At 50.7% G+C, this 17842-nt stretch overlaps 2 protein-coding genes across 2 annotated transcripts; one reads left to right on the top strand and one right to left on the bottom strand.

Moving 5' to 3' along the window:
* Window positions 1–4409: 4409 nt before the first annotated feature.
* On the top strand, window positions 4410–17483 carry LOC131205713 (STE20-like serine/threonine-protein kinase). Its single transcript, XM_058197933.1, has 13 exons — window positions 4410–4733; window positions 5893–6091; window positions 6171–6481; window positions 6563–6706; window positions 7730–7805; window positions 7873–10844; window positions 10929–11174; window positions 11367–11521; window positions 11593–11761; window positions 11837–11943; window positions 12030–12162; window positions 12840–14491; window positions 17343–17483. The coding sequence occupies exons 1-12, from the start codon at window positions 4410–4412 to the stop codon at window positions 13911–13913; spliced, it is 5910 nt and encodes a 1969-aa protein (XP_058053916.1). The 3' UTR covers window positions 13914–14491; window positions 17343–17483.
* On the bottom strand, window positions 15272–16256 carry LOC131205714 (antigen 5 like allergen Cul n 1-like). The gene is made up of 2 exons (XM_058197934.1): window positions 15880–16256; window positions 15272–15802 (listed from the first exon to the last, which is right to left on the bottom strand). Exons 1-2 carry the CDS (start codon window positions 16204–16206, stop codon window positions 15320–15322), a joined length of 810 nt encoding a protein of 269 aa, XP_058053917.1. The 5' UTR covers window positions 16207–16256; the 3' UTR covers window positions 15272–15319.
* Window positions 17484–17842: the final 359 nt, after the last annotated feature.

Here is a 17842-nt window from a genome sequence, read left to right on the forward strand (position 1 = left end):
GAACGCAAACAACCCCCTTCGGCATAGGCTTAAGTTTAATATGTTTACAGACAAACGTCGTGAGACCCCCGACGGGTTGACAGCGAGAGGGACGCGGATCGGAATGTGTCGTTCGATTGTTGGAGGTCGTTCGTGGTGGTCTATTGGGTAAAGTAGAAAGTCTTGCCACAGTTTCCAGATAAGAATATGTTTCTTCAGACTTCTTGCATTAGACGGCTCATTTTCGTGATGGCGTAAGGTCGCTCACGACAAGGATAACAACGTTTGATGTATGGTTAAACTTCAAATGTTTGGACTCAAACGTGGAAATTACTTCACACAGTCTCCGTAAAGCATTCGCTTCCAGACGTTCCTTTGAAGACCAACAATCCCTTCGTTGCTGTCGCCGAAAGACAGCCATGGGCTGGCTGGCTGGCTGGCAAATACACAGCTGTATAAACACCTAGCGAAACGTTTGTAGCTCGCAAAATTACCTTTACCGGTGGCTGATGCGGACATTTTTCGGTGTATTTTTCCCTGTAACTTTCTTTTACAATTTAGAAACCACTGGCCCGGGCATCCTGTTGCGGTGGTCATTGCCGAATACAAATCGGTTTTCAGTTCTGCGCCCCGTTACTGTGAAATATTTGTCTATTTTACGCATTACGCAAAGCACGTGGTAGCGCGTGCGTGTCCAGTACAACCGGTAAAAAAGGGTTCGGCCGTGCACGGGATTCGATTAACCGAGCTCTACCTACCGGGTTCACGGAACCGACGGACCAGCAATTAGGCTCTCATTTCCCCCCTGTTCGCTTTAAAACGAGTCCCCTTTTTTGCCATTTCTAGCGGTGGCCGCGCGTATCTGTCCCCGCCGTCGTCGTCGTTTTATGATGCTGCCGCGCTGGGCGATTGAGGGTGAACCCCCCCCATCTGGGTTTAGTGTACATAGTTGGTGGTTTCGTTATAATGGGGGTTCCTTTTGCGGCCCACCAATCACACCAACGGCGGCTTTTCCCTTTCAAAACGCATTCACTTTCTGCGGCCGGCCAAGAAGAAGAGGCGAGAAAAAATGAGTGAAAACTGCCGCCTTACATATACCTACCTAGCTCTAGCTACCCACCTATCATCGCGCTACCGTTTCGCGCCTGTTACGCATTATTGGCGCACTGGAATTTAATTTCACAGAAATTAATTCGTTCGGCCTCGGTTTCTCACTCACTCTCTCTCTCTGTCTTTATGCTTTTCTCGGCCCGCGCTGATCGCTGGCTGGAAGCGGACATCTTAAGTCTAGTCCGGCGTCCGGCGTTACGCATCGAACTAACGTCTCTCGTGCATCACCTTCCCTCCAGCCCCGACGCACAGCAATTTTCTCCGTTATAATGGTACAATCACCTTGTGGTGCGGTGCGACGCCTGACCTAAAACCCCGCGCGGAGGCTCGAACCCTTTCTAATCACCGATCGCCTTCCGGTGGTGGTGGTGAGTGGACACTGGCCAATTCTACCTCGGTAGCCGTAAAATTTCCTCTCTATAACGAGTTAATAAAGCCGGCAAAGCTGTCTATCGAGTCGAGTAACTCCGACGATCAACGGAGTTTACACACACTGCACACTGGTTTTCGGGCCAAACAATTGGAAATAAACCATTAAGTCGACAGGTGGTGCTGACTATCGCTTGACTGACTCCGCCCGCTGCCTCCGGAGCAGAACTCCAAATACTGCACCCACCCACTATGACTCACGATGGGCGTTAGGAAGTTGGGCTCCAACCATTGTTATTATCGCGCCCCGCCAACGAAGCATAATGAGAAACCCGTGGGACGAGACCGAGAAAGGTTAAGGTGCGTGGTGAAGGTCGACTAAAGATTAAGTTACACAACGACGGAGGAGACGTAGAAGAGTAAACAGAGTGGTCCGCGGGCACCGGCACACTCGTCATGTAAACTGTCGTAATTAATCGGTCGTTGTGCTGCTGATGCACGGCTAATCTAAATTGGTCATCAAGTGTCTAACCGCGATATGATAGGGCACGCACGAAGGACAGTATTCCATCGACGTTAAATAGTCAGCAGGAGCACAGTGGAGAGCCCTGGGTCCACTTTCCGTTTCGATGGTACCATGACCATCGAGTTCCGTCGGGTCGAGTTCAGAGGTCAGATGGTGTAATTCCCAGCCAACTTCTTTCCGTTGCTCGCTTAACTTGTCTTTCGGTTGGCTTGCTTCTTTATCTTGTTGATATTTCTGGCGGCGATCAGCGATGATCTTCAAAACATTGTGTACTCGGAAATATCCGGATCAGATATAGTAGATCATATTGTAAGAACCACCAAATTACGGCTAAAATTGTTGTAATGTATAAAGCAGAATGTAGTTAGTCCACTATTATTACAGAAATGTAGTTTTTGTTGGATTTGGTATGGTTATTTGTTAAGTAAGGGAAGAACACATCGCAGATTTATATCTAGTGCCTAGGGAAGCGAAGGAAACTATAGAAAAATATGAGCCAAAGAAATGTGAGCAGAGGAGAGTCGCTATTTTTGCATATTTTGCATAGAATTTTTGATATTTCAATGTTTATTATTCTGTGTTCATAATTTTTCTCAACATTAGATGTTTATTCAATTGTTTGGCGTATTTTACTCGATTCTGCACTCCGTCTCATGTTGGCACCAGTTTTTTATTTATGATTCTTTAACCTTTGATTGATAAACAAATTTATCCTGTTTATTGATTTATTTGTTCGGGTTTGCAACCTTTGTTTGAGAGAGTTTCGCTCCACAAACAAAGTTTACACTTTCACATTTGATTATTAGGTGGGGTTTTTATGGTTTCTTGTCCTATTTATTTTTCACCTCTGTTGAAAACATATTTTACGTGTTTTGTCTGTGCTCTCGGTACGCCGGTAAACATCTCAATTTTCGTATCAACAAGTGGGTTACACGGAGCCCGCTGGCACGGTTAATTTGTGATAGGTTATTTTTTATATTGTTACCATCCACGAGGCCTGATTCTTTTTGATGTTTTTCTGTTTATTTTCGAATAGTGTTAATTGCGTGCCGAACGGTGACCGGGCACGGACGGTCGGTGGAGGAGTGCGCGGTTTAGTTACACGTTTTTTACATCTCCAAACGCAAACCCGTTTTAACGTCGTGGCGTATGTGGTCTGCTTTGGAAGGCGAAAAATCGATGATCTACTGATTGTTGGGAACACACATTCCTGTACCGACTCTTTTCGGCCATACTTTCTCCGAACCCAGATAGAGAGCAATCGCTTAACACGGCATAAACAAATGTAAACACAAAAAGGCTGCCGCTGTTCGAAAGTAATTCGCGGTCGATAAGTGTGTTTAAGAAAATCGATTAGCTTATTTACATTACCCAATTGCTTCTGGGGCCCTTTTGTATAGCATTTGGTAAACATTCGCGCATCCCCCGGCTATAAATTTGACTAATGCTGTGTTTTGTTTCCCCCTTTTCTTTGTAGGCATCATCCTTGAACAATTAGAATCCTCACACCCGGCCGCAAGTGGGGACGAGACGAGCATTTAATGTACCGCCGCCCACCGAGGATTGCGTCGGGGAAATGGAATCCCTGAAAGATGCCTTCGATGAAGCTGTTGTTGGCACGATCTTCTGTGACGCGGAAACTCAGGTTGGCTCGAGGGCAACCATTCCGGACGGAGCTGTAGTATGCTACGATTGCGTCGCCTGTGCAGCGGACTTAGAACTGCGCTCAACAGCTGCATCGACCGGCATCGTTCGAGTGATAAGCCATAGTCCTGTTGCGTCGGCTAACCTATCAGCTCGGCATCGATCGGCGGATCTGCGGCTGCGTGTCGCAGGAGGAGCTTGGGAGCGATAGTGCCTGACTACCCCAACAGTACCTCACGAACAGTATTTTCGACAACTAATCAAAAGTTTGTGACCACCCGAGCGGCGTTCGCTTGTGTGCGTGTTTGTGTATAAGAACTAAAATAATTACTCGGAAAAAGAGCGCACTCGATCGCTTCACACTATCGAGATCGGAACTAGGTGTAGGTTTGTAGTGGCTGCGTGATTTTTTAATTTAGAAAAGTTTTCGAAAAACAAGTGAAGCGCAATAGGTGTTGACACGCGTTAGTCTAGGGTAAAGTGGGCCAGATAAGAAGGACACTGTACGGGTGTGTGATATCTAGCAAAGATAAGCAGATTCGAGTTCGTCGTTGTGTCCCACAGACAGCCTTTAGCTTCGCCACACCATCGCAGTGCGTAATGTGAAGCGTGTCGCGAAGATCACTATACCCGACAACGAACGGTACACAGAGCGAGCCTTAGCTGCCGTCCATTAATCACCTGGCGTAGCCCGTCGATTCTCAGTGACGTGAGAAGAGTGAGAAGAGCCGACCGGTCGTAGTTTTGCTCGTGCCCGTGTACCGTTTTCAACGAGCCGAAAATGTCGTTCCTAAACAATCTGAAAAAGGTGTTCCACCTTGGCAGCGGGGAGGCGAAGAAGAAACGTATCTTCAACAACATCCGGATGGACACGGATCCAAACGATTTCTGGGAGATGATTGGCGAGCTGGGGGATGGAGCGTTCGGCAAGGTGTACAAGGCGCAGAGCAAAGAAACGAAGCAGCTGGCCGCGGCCAAGATGTGCACGCTCGAGGATGAGGAAAACCTAAGCGATCACATGGTGGAGATTGACATCCTCTCGGAAATTAAGCACCCGAACATCGTCGGACTGTACGAGGCGTTCTCCATCGACGATAAGCTTTGGGTAGGTTTCATTTGTTACCATTTTCGAAACGCTTCAAACCATTCTTTTTAGGAGTAGCCTTCAACACATTCTTCGTGTCGGATCCTATCTCAACTATTGACTGTAAAAGATGTCCACGGAGCGGTGAAATGATCGCGAAAATGTGGTGCAAAACATCACGAGAAAGTTGGTTCAAGAATTATCTCTCCACAAACCATTTTTTGTGGCTCACAGCATTGCGCAAACGACGCATAACATTCAAAAAATAACATTCCTTGGTGACAGTTTGGCCGATTGGAAAGAATTCATGATGCACCATTACTCGATAATCGAAGACAACTGGTTCGCGTTGTCCACAGTAGTATACTTGAATTCGTACTTTGAATATTATCTGAGCATCAAAGAAGCCCGTTAGTAACCATTACTACCTTTAAAAATTACTTCAATGTTGGGCAGCAGCTGTAAGCAGCTACTTGCAAACGGTTGCATGCGCAGAACGCAGCTTAAGCGGGGTTGCCTTGAAACTACCGCGCTGCCACTTGTGGGGACGGATCGGCCCCGCTGGATTGTTTTACATACTTGCACGTCACTAGCGGTGCCGGGGTAAAAAAGCAACACCCCAAGCCCCCGACGTGAAACGTAAACGAGTGTGTGCCCGAAAAAAATGGAAACGGGAAAAGTAAAACATTTTGGATGCATTCTTCGCTGTGTGCTGTCCGGCGTAGCGGAGCAAGCGCGTTGGTAGCTGGCATCGAATGTGCGTGCACGCGACCGCGCACCGGGCCGGGAAGATGATTAAACGCAGACCCAACATGCTGCCGGGAGGAGAGCGTCTGCCCCAGAGTGGCGCTCTGGAGATCATGTTTCTTTTGGCTGAGTTTTTCTTTACTTCGCTCGGCGGAGGAAAAATAAACACCTCGACGTGTGTCGAGGGTTGCTGGTTGGACGCGGCTCCCTATTCATAAGCATCGGTTTTCCACACTCTATTGCTTGGTTCGCTTTCTTGACGTCAGGTTCCTTCGCAGCGATCACCAACGGTAACGGTCTAGCAACCTACCGCCTATCCCATCGGCTCCGTACTTTTGCATCTTTCCGCCGGCTTATCGTGTATCGTCATCGCAGTAGCAGCCGCCTGAAATTTCATCTTTCTCACCAACAACTCTCCTCTCCTGTTTCACAGATGCTGATAGAATATTGTGATGGCGGTGCCTTAGATAGTATTATGGTGGAGCTCGAGAAACCACTGACCGAGGCGCAGATCGCTTACGTGTGCAAGCACATGTGCGCCGGACTGAACCATTTACACAAAAACAAGGTGATACATCGCGACTTGAAGGCCGGCAATGTGCTGCTGACGATGGACGGTGGCGTTAAGCTAGGTAAGCTAGGCGACGAGCGGGTAGTGTCCCGTTGCCTATCGGAAGTAACATTTTCATCCTCTTAACGCCTGTTTTGTAGCTGACTTCGGTGTGTCGGCCAAAAATAAGCACACGATGCAGAAGCACGACACGTTCATCGGCACCCCGTACTGGATGGCACCGGAGCTGGTGCTGTGCGAAACGTTTCGCGACAATCCGTACGACTTTAAGGTCGACATCTGGTCGCTCGGTATTACGCTGATCGAGTTCGCGCAGATGGAACCACCGAACAGCGAGATGTCACCGATGCGGGTGCTGCTCAAGATACAGAAGAGTGAACCACCGAAGCTGGACCAGCCGTCGAAGTGGACGAAACACTTTAACGACTTTCTGGCCCGAACCCTGGTGAAGGTATGGCACACCTGGTACTCTGCCCTTGGGGGAAATAGGCTGGACATGACTAAGACTTGTCCTTCTGGCTGTTTTTCACAGGATCCTCAGCAGAGGCCATCGACGGATGTACTTATAGGGCTACCGTTTATCAGCGGCAACCTGGACTCGAAACCTATCAAAGACCTGCTACTGGAGTACAAAGCGGACGTCGTTGAAGAGGAGCTGGTTGATGAGGAGGCAGAGGTACGACACGTCACTTGGTGGCCTAATAATCTTCCCTTGGAACTTCCGTTCCTTAAACAAGTGCCATGTTGGATCCCTGCCTCGATGCGCAAGCTTCGATCTGTATTCTAACGCCATATCCTTTACATTTTTTCTCATCTAACTGCGCCGCCGCTCTCTTACACACTAACATCAATCGCGTCCAAACGCGCCATCGAACGACAAAACGAAAAATTTGCACCATTCTAATTCCCAAAAACAAAACGAAAAAAAACTAATCAAATCACAAAATAAGTATAGAAAGCTAAACGACAAGCGAAACGCAGATCGCTTTATCAGAGGGTTGGTAAGTTTTGTCAGACTAGAGTGTTTTCTCATCGTCGGCAGCCCGATTCCGTACCTTTCGAGCATCGTTGATCTTCTGTGTGCGTGTGTTGTTTGTGGTTTGTTGTCCTGCGTACCAGTGCTGTCAGTAGACGGATCCCCACGGTCATTGTGCGTGCGAAACGGATCCATAGAGTGGGCAGAGGTTGAGTTTTCTACGGAAAAATCACTCTCTTCGCTGGTTTTGTAAAACGTTTTCCTTTCTGTAAAATGTCGCGTAGAAAAAGTGAAAATCGGTCCGTAGTGTGCGTAAACGTCTAGTCTGGCAATAGAGTTCCGTAGAGTTCTTATCGGTTTGCCTTTCTATTTCGTTTTCCAATTGATCCCCGTTTTCGGTTGTCGTATTGTAACTATTCCTTTGTATCTATAGAAGCATGTTGGCAACGAGTTCCGTTGTGGATGAAATGCGTGTTGACATGCTCATTGGTGATGCCGAAACGAAGCAAAAGGTCGTCCGAATTCTGCTTCGTTTTTGTGTTATGCCTTCAGTGGCATTAGCTTGACTTTGAGTTTCGAACTTTGCATTACAATTTTCTAGTGTATTTTCCATTTTCTTAACTTTCCTTCCTTTTGTTTTGGTTGTTCGAGAATCGTTTGTTTCTTGGTCAGTTTTACTAATTGCGTGTTTTGTGTTTTTGTTTTATCTACTCTTATTCTCAGGAACCCCGCAACTCTGCCCTTCCGCTCGACTTGGACGATGACTCGTCGTCGCTGCAAAGCCAAGAAACTGATAAACGTAAGTCGCTGTGTGGCCCGGTGTTTATGACTCGAATAAAATTAATTGACCCCGTTCATGCCTGCAGTTCCAGACACACCAACGTCCCTTTCGAAATCGTCCCGGGATTCGAAGGAATCCACTCCTGTTCCCGCTAGCGAAGAGGATCCCACCAAATCGGCCAAGAGCGGGCTGACACCGGTGGCCGCCCCGGTACCGCCCCAGGACCTCCAGCCAGCAGCAGCCGCTACCACGGTCCCGGGAGTTGTAGGTGACTTTAAGAAGCCCCACGCACCCGACGATGAGCTGCCACCGCCGTCACGGCAGCTCACTAATCGTGGCAACAGCTCGCCGCCTCAAACGGCCTCAGTAAACATACCCACACCGGTGCTGCCTGTTGCACACAGCACGACGAACGACGAGCAGCAGCCGGTGGATGAGTCGGTCACTGCGCTGCCCACCGGCACTAGTGGCGAGCGGAAGTCTTCGGTTGGCGCCGGAGGAGTCAGTGGTGGCGTCCGGAAAGGTCCCGCTCCTCCACCGCCACATACACCTACATCACCAACAGCGAAGCATCAACCGGCGGCGGCATCAACCCAACCAGCACCGCCAACGGTGTTGCCGGTACTAGGTGGTGTTAGGGGTGCTTCCTCAGACATTCCTAAGGGAATGACAGGAGGACCCCTCACGCCACCGGAAACACCACAAACGCCACCTTCGGAAAGTGAAGCTACCGGTAGAGGCAAGGATCGCCCCGATGCGTCCGCCAACTTGATTTCATCGGTGGTACCAGCATCGGTGTCGCGTGTAGACGAGCATTCGAAGTCATCACCGCCACGCAAGGAGCACGCCCCGCCAACACCACCTGCCAAGGAGGGTACTAAACCGTCTTCGTCGCCAATCACTTCGTCAGCGATGGCGAAGCACCCTCATCCTACGAACGTTGCCATTCCACGTGCGATTCCACCACCATCGTCGTCGTCGTCGCCGCTGCCGCCACCGCCGCCGTCGTCGTCATCGTCACCGCTGCTGGTGGACGAAGAAGAAGCGGCACGCAAAGCAATGGCCGCAGCGGGACGGCACACCCCGCAACATCATCATCCGCGTCCCACAGCCCCCGGTGCAGTGATGAATTCTTCCTCGACCACGTCCATCACGATCAACGATGCGACCGTGCTGGCCGATCCGTCGAACAGCCTGGCAAGCAACGTGGCGCAGGTAACGGTCGTTACGAGCCACCCGCCCGTCATTATCGACAACTCGATACCGGGAGCAATCGCCGTGACCTCTTCGCCCTCTGGTACCTCTTCGTCGGCTTCGTCGACAAAATCTTTCGGGTCGTCGCAACGTCGATCGGCCGCAGCGCAACGGCGAACCGGCGATGAGGTTGTGATTGTATCGAACGAGCTGAACAAAACGCACGTCAACGAGTCGTCCACCGACGACGACTTCCAGTCGCTCGACAGTCTCGAGAATACGGTCGCTTCACCCCGCTACCGCAAGCCACAATCGATACCCGCCGGAGGCAACGGGGGAACTCCTGCGATTGCACGGAAGCTGGACGAAAGCGAAGTGCTGATCGTAAGCCCTGGGTACGTAGAGGAAACGGTGTCCCGGGCAATGGAGGTCGTGCGCCGAAGGGGGGACGAGGATGGCGATGAAGAGGACGAAGTATTCAACGGAAGCAGTAGCGGTATTCTCAATAGCAGCAGCAGTAGCAGCAATAGCAATAGCAAGTTGCTCCTACTGGACACTAGTCATGTTTCGGTCGTAACAGTTGGTGAGGAGGAGGTGAAGGTGAAGGACTCTTCCTCTCAGCCGCACCATCCGCAGTTGCTCAACAACCATTTGCATCAGCAGCAACAGCAACAGCATAATTACAATGATTCTACCAGTGACCTGTCAAATGTAAGCTGTGGTCCAAGCGAATCGAGCGACGATGTGAAGGTTGACATCGTTCTGGGCCATCCTGCTTCCACCGGTCGACAGCAACAGCAGCAGCACCTTCAGCAACGGTCTCCGTCGGGATCGTCGATTTCTTTGCCCAGTCAAACGGGCAAAACGGCGGCTGGTTCAGGTATCGTGAATGGAAATCGCTTCAACGGTGCCGCCGGAGAGTTCCATCAGAGCCGCGAGGATGTCAGCATCATAGTGAATAAGCGTAAGATAGAAAAGCAACGGATTTCCCCAGACAGCAGTGTGGGATCGTTCGATGGTGCCGGTGGTTCGGTTCGCTCAGCCAGTACCCCCATTCACGGTATGGTTGCGGGAGGAACGGTAGTTGGTGGGGCAGCGGGTCATCATCAACGCACCGGAAGTGGTGCCACTTCGAAGCAGCAGCTGCAGCACGATCGGAGCGATGCGGAAAGTATCGCGACCACCACTAGTCACGATAGTCGCGAGCAGGGTGCAGCAGAGTTGCTCGAGGAAGAGGTCACACTACGACGGAAGCCACTGCCGGCTACCGGTGAGCCGGACGATGATAAACTAGCCCCACTGCCGTCGGTTACCGCAGGGTCGGCCAATACTGCCGCTCAATCAGCCGCGACAAGCGCTGCAGCCACCGGTGCTAGCGGTGGTGCCGGCACCGGCAGCGGTGGTGGCGTAGTGAAGCAGAAGGCAAACCGAACCTTCACCAAGGAGGAATTGCATCTGCAAAATTTGAAGAAGAAAACGCGCAAACGAACGCGCAAGTTTGAAATCGACGGCGTGCAGGTGACGACAACGACGAGCAAGGTGATCTACAGCGATGAGGACAGCAATAAGCTGTACGACGATCACCTCTTCCGGAAGCAGGAGTTGCGCGAGCTGAAGATGCTGCAGAAGCAGGAAAAGAAGCAGTTCTACGATCTGCAAGCGAAGGAAGCGAACGCCAAAGAGCAGCAGGAGAAAAAGTTCGAACAGGAGCGAGTGCAGCTTGAGCGCACGTTTGAGGCGGACATGGACGTGCTTGCCCGGCACCACCGACAGACCGTGGAGAAGTTCGAGCAGCAGCAGGAAGCCGAACTTCGCAACACGTCCAAGAAAATCCGGGCCGAGCAGGAGCGCGAGCTTAAGTTGGTAAGTTACCGAAGCGGATGAGAAAGACAGATCGAGAGAGAGAAAGAGAGAGAGAAAGAGACTAACCTATCGTTACTCTTGCAGTTCCGGGACGGTTTGAAGCAAGAGATACGGCTGCTCAAGCAGGAAGTGGACCTGTTGCCGAAAGAGAAACGAAAAGACGAGTTCCGCAACCGGAAAACACAGATGGAGTTCGAGCACGAGGAGCGCGAGAAGTCATTTCTGTCGCGGCTGTCGGAAACTCATGAAATGGCGTTGCGCCGGATCAGCGAAATCTACCGGGAAAAGCTTTCGTCCACCGACAAGGGCCATCTGCAGCAAAAGCAAACGGTAGGTTGATTAGAGGCTGGCAGCTTTTGAAGAATTTCTGGCACAATGAGTCGCCTTCACAACAAGAATACTGCTAATTTGGTTGTTATACGAAAATCTATAGCTTAATCGTTTCTTCTATCCGTTTTTTTTTATAATTTCAATCTAAATGCACTTGATTGAACCTCCGCATTACTGATTGCTATTGTGTAGGCGATGAGGACACGCGAAGCAATGCTGTGGGAGCTAGAGGAAAAGCACATTCACGACAAACATCAGCTAGCGAAACGGCACGTGAAAGACATCTGCTTCATGCAGCGCCATCAGATGATAATCCGGCACGAAAAGGAACTGGACCAGATCAAGCGGTACGACCGTGTGTTGGGCAGTTTTCTTGCATTGGTTTAATAATCTTCGTGCGAATCCGCCTAATTTACAGCATGATTACGCGTAAGGAGGAGGAACTGGTAAAGAGACAAACGATCGAGAGGCGAGCCCTGCCAAAGAGAATACGCGCTGAGCGGAAGGCACGCGACATGATGTTCCGCGAATCGTTGCGCATATCGATGACCACCGATCCGGAGGTGGAGCGTGACAAGCTGAAAAAGGTACGAAGCTCTATCATTATTTTGTCTCTGTTCGAGTGTTTTTGAATAAAATTTTCGTTTTCGCCCGTTCGATAGTTTCAAGAGCAGGAGAAGAAACGGTATACTCAAGAACAGTTGCGCTTCGAAACTAAGCATAGCAAACAGCTTGAAGAGTTACGAGCTACCTCCGAGGGTTCCATCAGGTACGTGCGAGGCCAATGATAATGGCGAAGCGAAACTCTGCATCGTTAGCTAAGCTATAATATAAACCATTTTTTCCTACTCGTAGAGAGTTGGAGCAGCTTCAGAATGAGAAACGAAAGCAGCTACTAGAGCACGAAACGGCCAAACTGCGCGAGTGCGATGAAGCGCTACAGAAAGACCTGCGCGAGTGGAAGGCACAGCTCATGCCCCGGAAGCAGGTGAGTGGAATATCATGAACAGTGACCCCAAGTGGCACAAACTCTCTCTTTCACTTGTAAGAAGACTGAGCCACTTTGGTTGAGAGAGTAAAAGCCGATGTTGGCCAATGTTATATACGTCGTACAGAGATTTTTAAAACGATATACATATCCGTAAGTAAAAGTAACATTGAACCCAAATGGACCCCAAAGTCTATTGTGGCATCGTCAATGTACTGTTGAACTGTATCGATAAAACAACATCTTATGAATGGCGATCGGTGAGTGAAAACTAGTAAAATCCTGTACATCCTTTTTGAAAGTCTTCGTCGACACACTATCCAAAATTTGTCCTCAGGAAGCCCTGACTGACTAGGTTGAGTGAATCGATCGCTGCGCATTCGAATAGCTGTTGCGTGAAGAGTGTGTAGTTGCGTGGTGGATCAGAATAATTAAAAATAGCATGTACCGTGCGGAGTATCCAAAACTAATCCAGTAACAATAATTGGCTTTTAACAGATGTTAACCATTCCGTGCTGCCTGCGGCGGTTGTACAGTTGAAACACTAACTAATCGTAATCGAACCAATTTTCTTTTGCTTTTTCTATTTTATCCATTCCCCGCTAATCTTTCTCTTCTCCTGTGTCCAATTGTGGTGCATTCCCCTCTACCCGTGACCTCGGGGGTACGCTGGGTAGGCTGTCGAGCGCGAGCTGAACCGTATGGTGGACGAGTACGAGGTGGCCTGGGGCGGCCCGGTGGATCGGCGCGAATTCGACGGTGACTTTATCGTGCCGCCCGAGCTCCGCAATCGCGCCAACTCGCTCAACACCCGGTCTCTGCGGCTGCTCAACATTACCCGGTCCCGTACGTTCCTAACGCTTCCCAACGTGCCCAATGGTAGTCGTAGTACCATACACGGTTCTGTGCCGGATCTGAGCCGCTCCGTACCGAACACGCCCAACTCGGGCCACAAGCTTTCACTGGCCTCGTCGTACGACTCGGTGCTGGAGGAGAACGAAAGCGAAAACTATCCTCCCGGTGGGGCTGGCGGCGGTGGTGGTGCTATTGGTGGTGGGGTCATGCATGGGGCTCACGGCAGCTACCAGTATGCGGTCAAGTACGCGCACACCAACGACGATGGTGTTGGCGGTGGTGTTCATTTGCGGCGCAAGTCGGAAGACATACTGTCCACCGGCAAGCGTACTCGCATTCCGATCAAAAGTTTTCTTCATTCGACTGCCGGAAGTAGTAACTCGGCATCGTCGGCGTCTTCGTACGGGCTTGCGGGACCACAGGGACGCAGTGGTGGCCCATCCTCCTACTACAGCGGGTCGCAGAGCCGACTCACGGAACCGAAGGATCGTGGTATAGTTTCGATTCGTCTGAATTCGACGGCGGCGGCATCGTCGTCATCGTCGACCGTTGCGCCACCATCGAGGAAACCGATTAACATTTTCGACGGCATGACGAACCGCTCGAACATCCCGCAGTACTATACTGGATCGGGCATGGTCACGACGACGATGCCCCGCAGTAGCGTTGGTTGGGGCCCCAGTCGGCTGGGCGATAACACGTTCACCGCGTCCGATGCGAACCTCAATCACCGGTTGACCACGTTCAGCTCAGCCCGCGGAGGCCTTCCGTTGCCGGCGGCGGCTACCATTGGGGGATCCGCGCCCGGGCGTAAATCTGGCCCGCCGGGTTTGAAGTTGTCTCCCTCGACACCGGTTTTACTGGCACCGAGCAAGGATGATGATACGGTCGTTTAAAGGAGGCCGCCATGGGAGCATCCATCCCCCTGTCCTTTCTCTCGCTTGCTCTACTCCTGTCTTCACTTCTTTCCTCGAATCGCATACACATACACTATCCCTCTATCTATCTACATCGTGTATCAAGCCTAAGGATTCGAAATGTACGCAAAACAAGCAACGCTTCGTCGGTCGATGGACATCCGATGGCGGGTGGAGCTCACTGATTGCCGCGCCACCATAACCCAACTGAAACTCCAGCCTAATGATGACGCTACTAACACCGCGACCCAACACGTTACGTTACTAACACTGTGAATACTAAAACGTACTGGCCAAAGAGGAGGACTAACGTGTGACAACGCATGCATGCGAGAGAGGAGGGAGCGAGTGACGACGACGACACTGCGGACAACAGGAATACCTCTTTCGTGTGTCCACTATCAATTGCGCGCCAACACTACTCTAAGTAACATCCTTCCTCGTGTCGCTGCCTCTCGACACACAAAGACGTTGCGCCATGTAGCAGCCGAGACAGCTCGAACGAGCGCACCGCATGTGGGCTGCTAGTCTCGTGCCGTTTTCTGTACCGCTTGAAGGTTGGTTCTGCACTCTCTACTCTCTATGTGTCCTTCTTTATGTTTTATGTTTTTACGGCAGCCAGATGAAACCTTCCATTGGGGGGTGCCTCTTCCGTTCCGTTCATGTCACGTGCTCATCTGTGCCGTTTGTCCCATTCGTTTGATATATGATATTTAATTTTTTGTGGTATGTTCCGTGGTTATTGTTTTAATTTCTGCCCCACCATTTATGTGTTACTCGTATGTGTTTAACCTTTGTTACATTTTTGCTTACAAACATTCCGTTGAACATTACGGGTAGCCATGTTTTTCTTTTTCATCGTAAACCTAACCAATTGATGACACCCATTCGAAAGCATATCACGTGTCGCTAATGGCGGTGTGGATTGGAACAGGAATCATGTAGGTGATGTCGCAGTTTTGCGGAATGTGGAGAAAACCTGTTCCAATAGTAACTGCAGCAGTAGCAGACGTTCTAAGTTCCAGCAGAATTCACGTGATATGCGCAGTGACGAGTACGCCGCGATACATGCTTTATGGAGCATGTACTTCAAACCAACCGAAGCGCCGAGGCACATTCCGTCACCGAGAAGGAACCAACGGATGATTCAGCGTCTAGAAGCGGTTTTTTACGTGGTGGGCAGATGTTTCCGATTGCACAAAGTACATCTCCTAGGGACACTGATTTTTCTTTGGATTTATTCGAGCTACATTGGCTCTGCGTTAACAATGCACCTAGTAAGATGGTAGGGTTAGTGAAGATAGCGTGGCGCGCCGATAGCCACTTGGCAAGCGCCCGCAACGATGAAGTGGTTTCGAGGGATTAGTGTGGCCACCTGCCTACTACTATTGCTTCCGACACAAGCATTTGTAGGCACCGTCAGCGGAGCAACCGTACTTGCACTTGCTGCACCGTTTGCCTTTCCGGTAGACGGGCCTTTCGTACAGGTTACCTTCGGAGTAGTTACACACGAGATAGTACTGCGTCACGGTCACTCCCTGCTTTGTGCCAGCGAAGCGAACCATGGCACAGCCGACGGATTGCGTGTCGGCGTGTATCATCTGCGTGAAGTGGCCGATACCGGCATGGATCGAGTGTTGCGTGTACCGATTGAGTAGCTTCTGGTGGCCCTTCTCGTACTCTTGGTACCAGTGTCGCTGGAAGCTGTCGATGGCCTGCGTTACGCTCACGTTGACCCCGTGGAACCAGTTGATGGCCAGGTTTTGGCCAACCGCACGCAACTTTCGTGTATTTCGGCACTCGTCGTGAGCGAATGTGCACGTCCGGGCGTTGTACTCGGCCATGCGCGCCAACTTGGGGCTCCATTCCTAAGTGTGATCGTAGAACGTTGCCGTGTAAAGGTGTTCAGAGTGCTCTTCGGATTAAGTGTCCGACTCCAACTTACCAACTGCTCCATCGAGCTGGCTTCGGCGTAGCGTCGGAAGTAACCGCACGCCAAATTGTTCCGTAGTCGGTTGTGAAACTTCAGCACTTGCTCCCGGTAGCGTTCGGTCATCTTAATAAGCTTCGGCTGATGACAAACGGTAGAAAAATTGCGCCCATTGCAGACAACATGGCGCGCCCCGTCCACCTGACAGAGGTCCTTCGAGGCGGCACAGTAATCGAACGCCGCACCAACCGCCCACAGGTGGTGCTGGTTAACGATGGCAAACCACACCGGTGGTAGCAACAGGAAACAGCACCATCGGCCCCCGGTGCAAGCAGTGAACATGATACTAACTGGTCTGACTGACTGGCTCCTGCTGTGCGCTCTAGACTTCCCGAAACATCACCCGATCTCGCCGGAGAACGGTTCTATACTGAGACAAACAGACGCCACAGGGCTCGACGCTGCTAAATCCGCTATTGTGCGCTGACATTCCGTCCCATTCAGCTGTCCGACATACCGACATACTCAGCACGTTCAGGAGACCACTCAACCTTAGTGCGCTAGGCGCGAAGGCCTCGAAACGCGCGCGGATTGATTACTGGCGTAGATAGTACCGATATCCGGTGGGTGACGCGATCTCACGGCGTGTGTCCTCACGACTTGTGCCGCGAAGGATAGTTTGTGATCGATCGTTGCTGGTTAGCTGATTGGATGGCGAGCTGGGTGGCCAACAGAGAATGGGTGCACTTAGCATTCAAGAACATTCGCGCGCCGCCACTAATGATGGACACGTGAATCTCTGTCAGTTGTGCTCGCCACGGCCATCGAAATCGAGAACTGAGCGGGCAAGGACATTTTTCGCCTCCTCGCAACGGGAGCTGCGCTAAATGCACTTGTTGGTGCGGTGCGTTTGGCTATAATTGATGCGCTGCAGTTTGAATTTATGCATGCGCAACGCCCCCCTGCTGCATACAATTATCATTCATCTTTCTGACGCACCGAACCTGCCATGGAGCACTGGAACGTGTTGGTGATCGGTCGCGTGTGATTTATTTTGTGGGTGACACATCGCCTAGATGTTAGCATAGGCTGTTGGCCACACCGTGGGGTTACGATACAGGCGTCTTTAGGGAACTTGTTGAGCTAAAAGTTTGAGTAGATATTAATAAAAAACAAGTTTTTCTCTGACTTACTTCCTGGTGGTGGTTCGCAAATTCGTTACAGTTTATAGTAGTGATTTTTTTTAGTTCCGTTATTTTGTTGTTTATTTTTTTAGTATTTTGTCACGTAATGAGTTTTCGGTGTCTGTGCAATGCTCTTTCGTTACATTTGTCTTTTCATCTGTTTTAATAAGTTCGATGGTGAGGCGGTGGAGGATCGTTCTTCATGTTGTGTCTTTTTTTGAAACCCGAAACCACCGACTCCAAGAAGATAAGCTAATAGATGATTGTTCTGTTCTTTTCGCAATCGATACGCAGCGCCTGGAAGAAGCGTTCGCCCAGCAGGTGGAAGAGATGGAACAACTGTACGGCAACAGTCTGGTACCGATGCCGCCGCAGTCGCCGCAGGCGCACGACCACCTGCATCTGCAGGTGGGCTCGACCCGGAGCAGCATTTCTTCGTATTCCGATGGATTGGGCGCCTGACACAGGCCGGCAGGCTTCAGGGCACGGTACAACAGTATCAGCGGCAGCGGTACCGGTGCTGGTGGTGGCACCAGCAGCAGTGGGAGCACGAACCGGAACAGCAGCGGCTAGTAGTGTGGTCGATCGAGGAGGGCGACTGCCTTTTGCATCTGTGCTAGTAGCTACACAGAGCGTCGCCCTCCGAGAGCAGCCCTGGCAGAGTCTGCCGAAGAACACCATTACCCTACCCGGAAGTCCGCCGAAGTCAGCATCAGCAGCATCAGCAGTGGTCGAGGATTTTGTTGAGACTGTCATTTCTGTTTCTTTTGGGGCTAGTACCATAAGTAAATTGT

Source organism: Anopheles bellator, chromosome 1 (genome assembly GCF_943735745.2).
Source record: "Anopheles bellator chromosome 1, idAnoBellAS_SP24_06.2, whole genome shotgun sequence".
In the NCBI taxonomy this organism is placed as follows: domain Eukaryota; kingdom Metazoa; phylum Arthropoda; class Insecta; order Diptera; family Culicidae; genus Anopheles; species Anopheles bellator.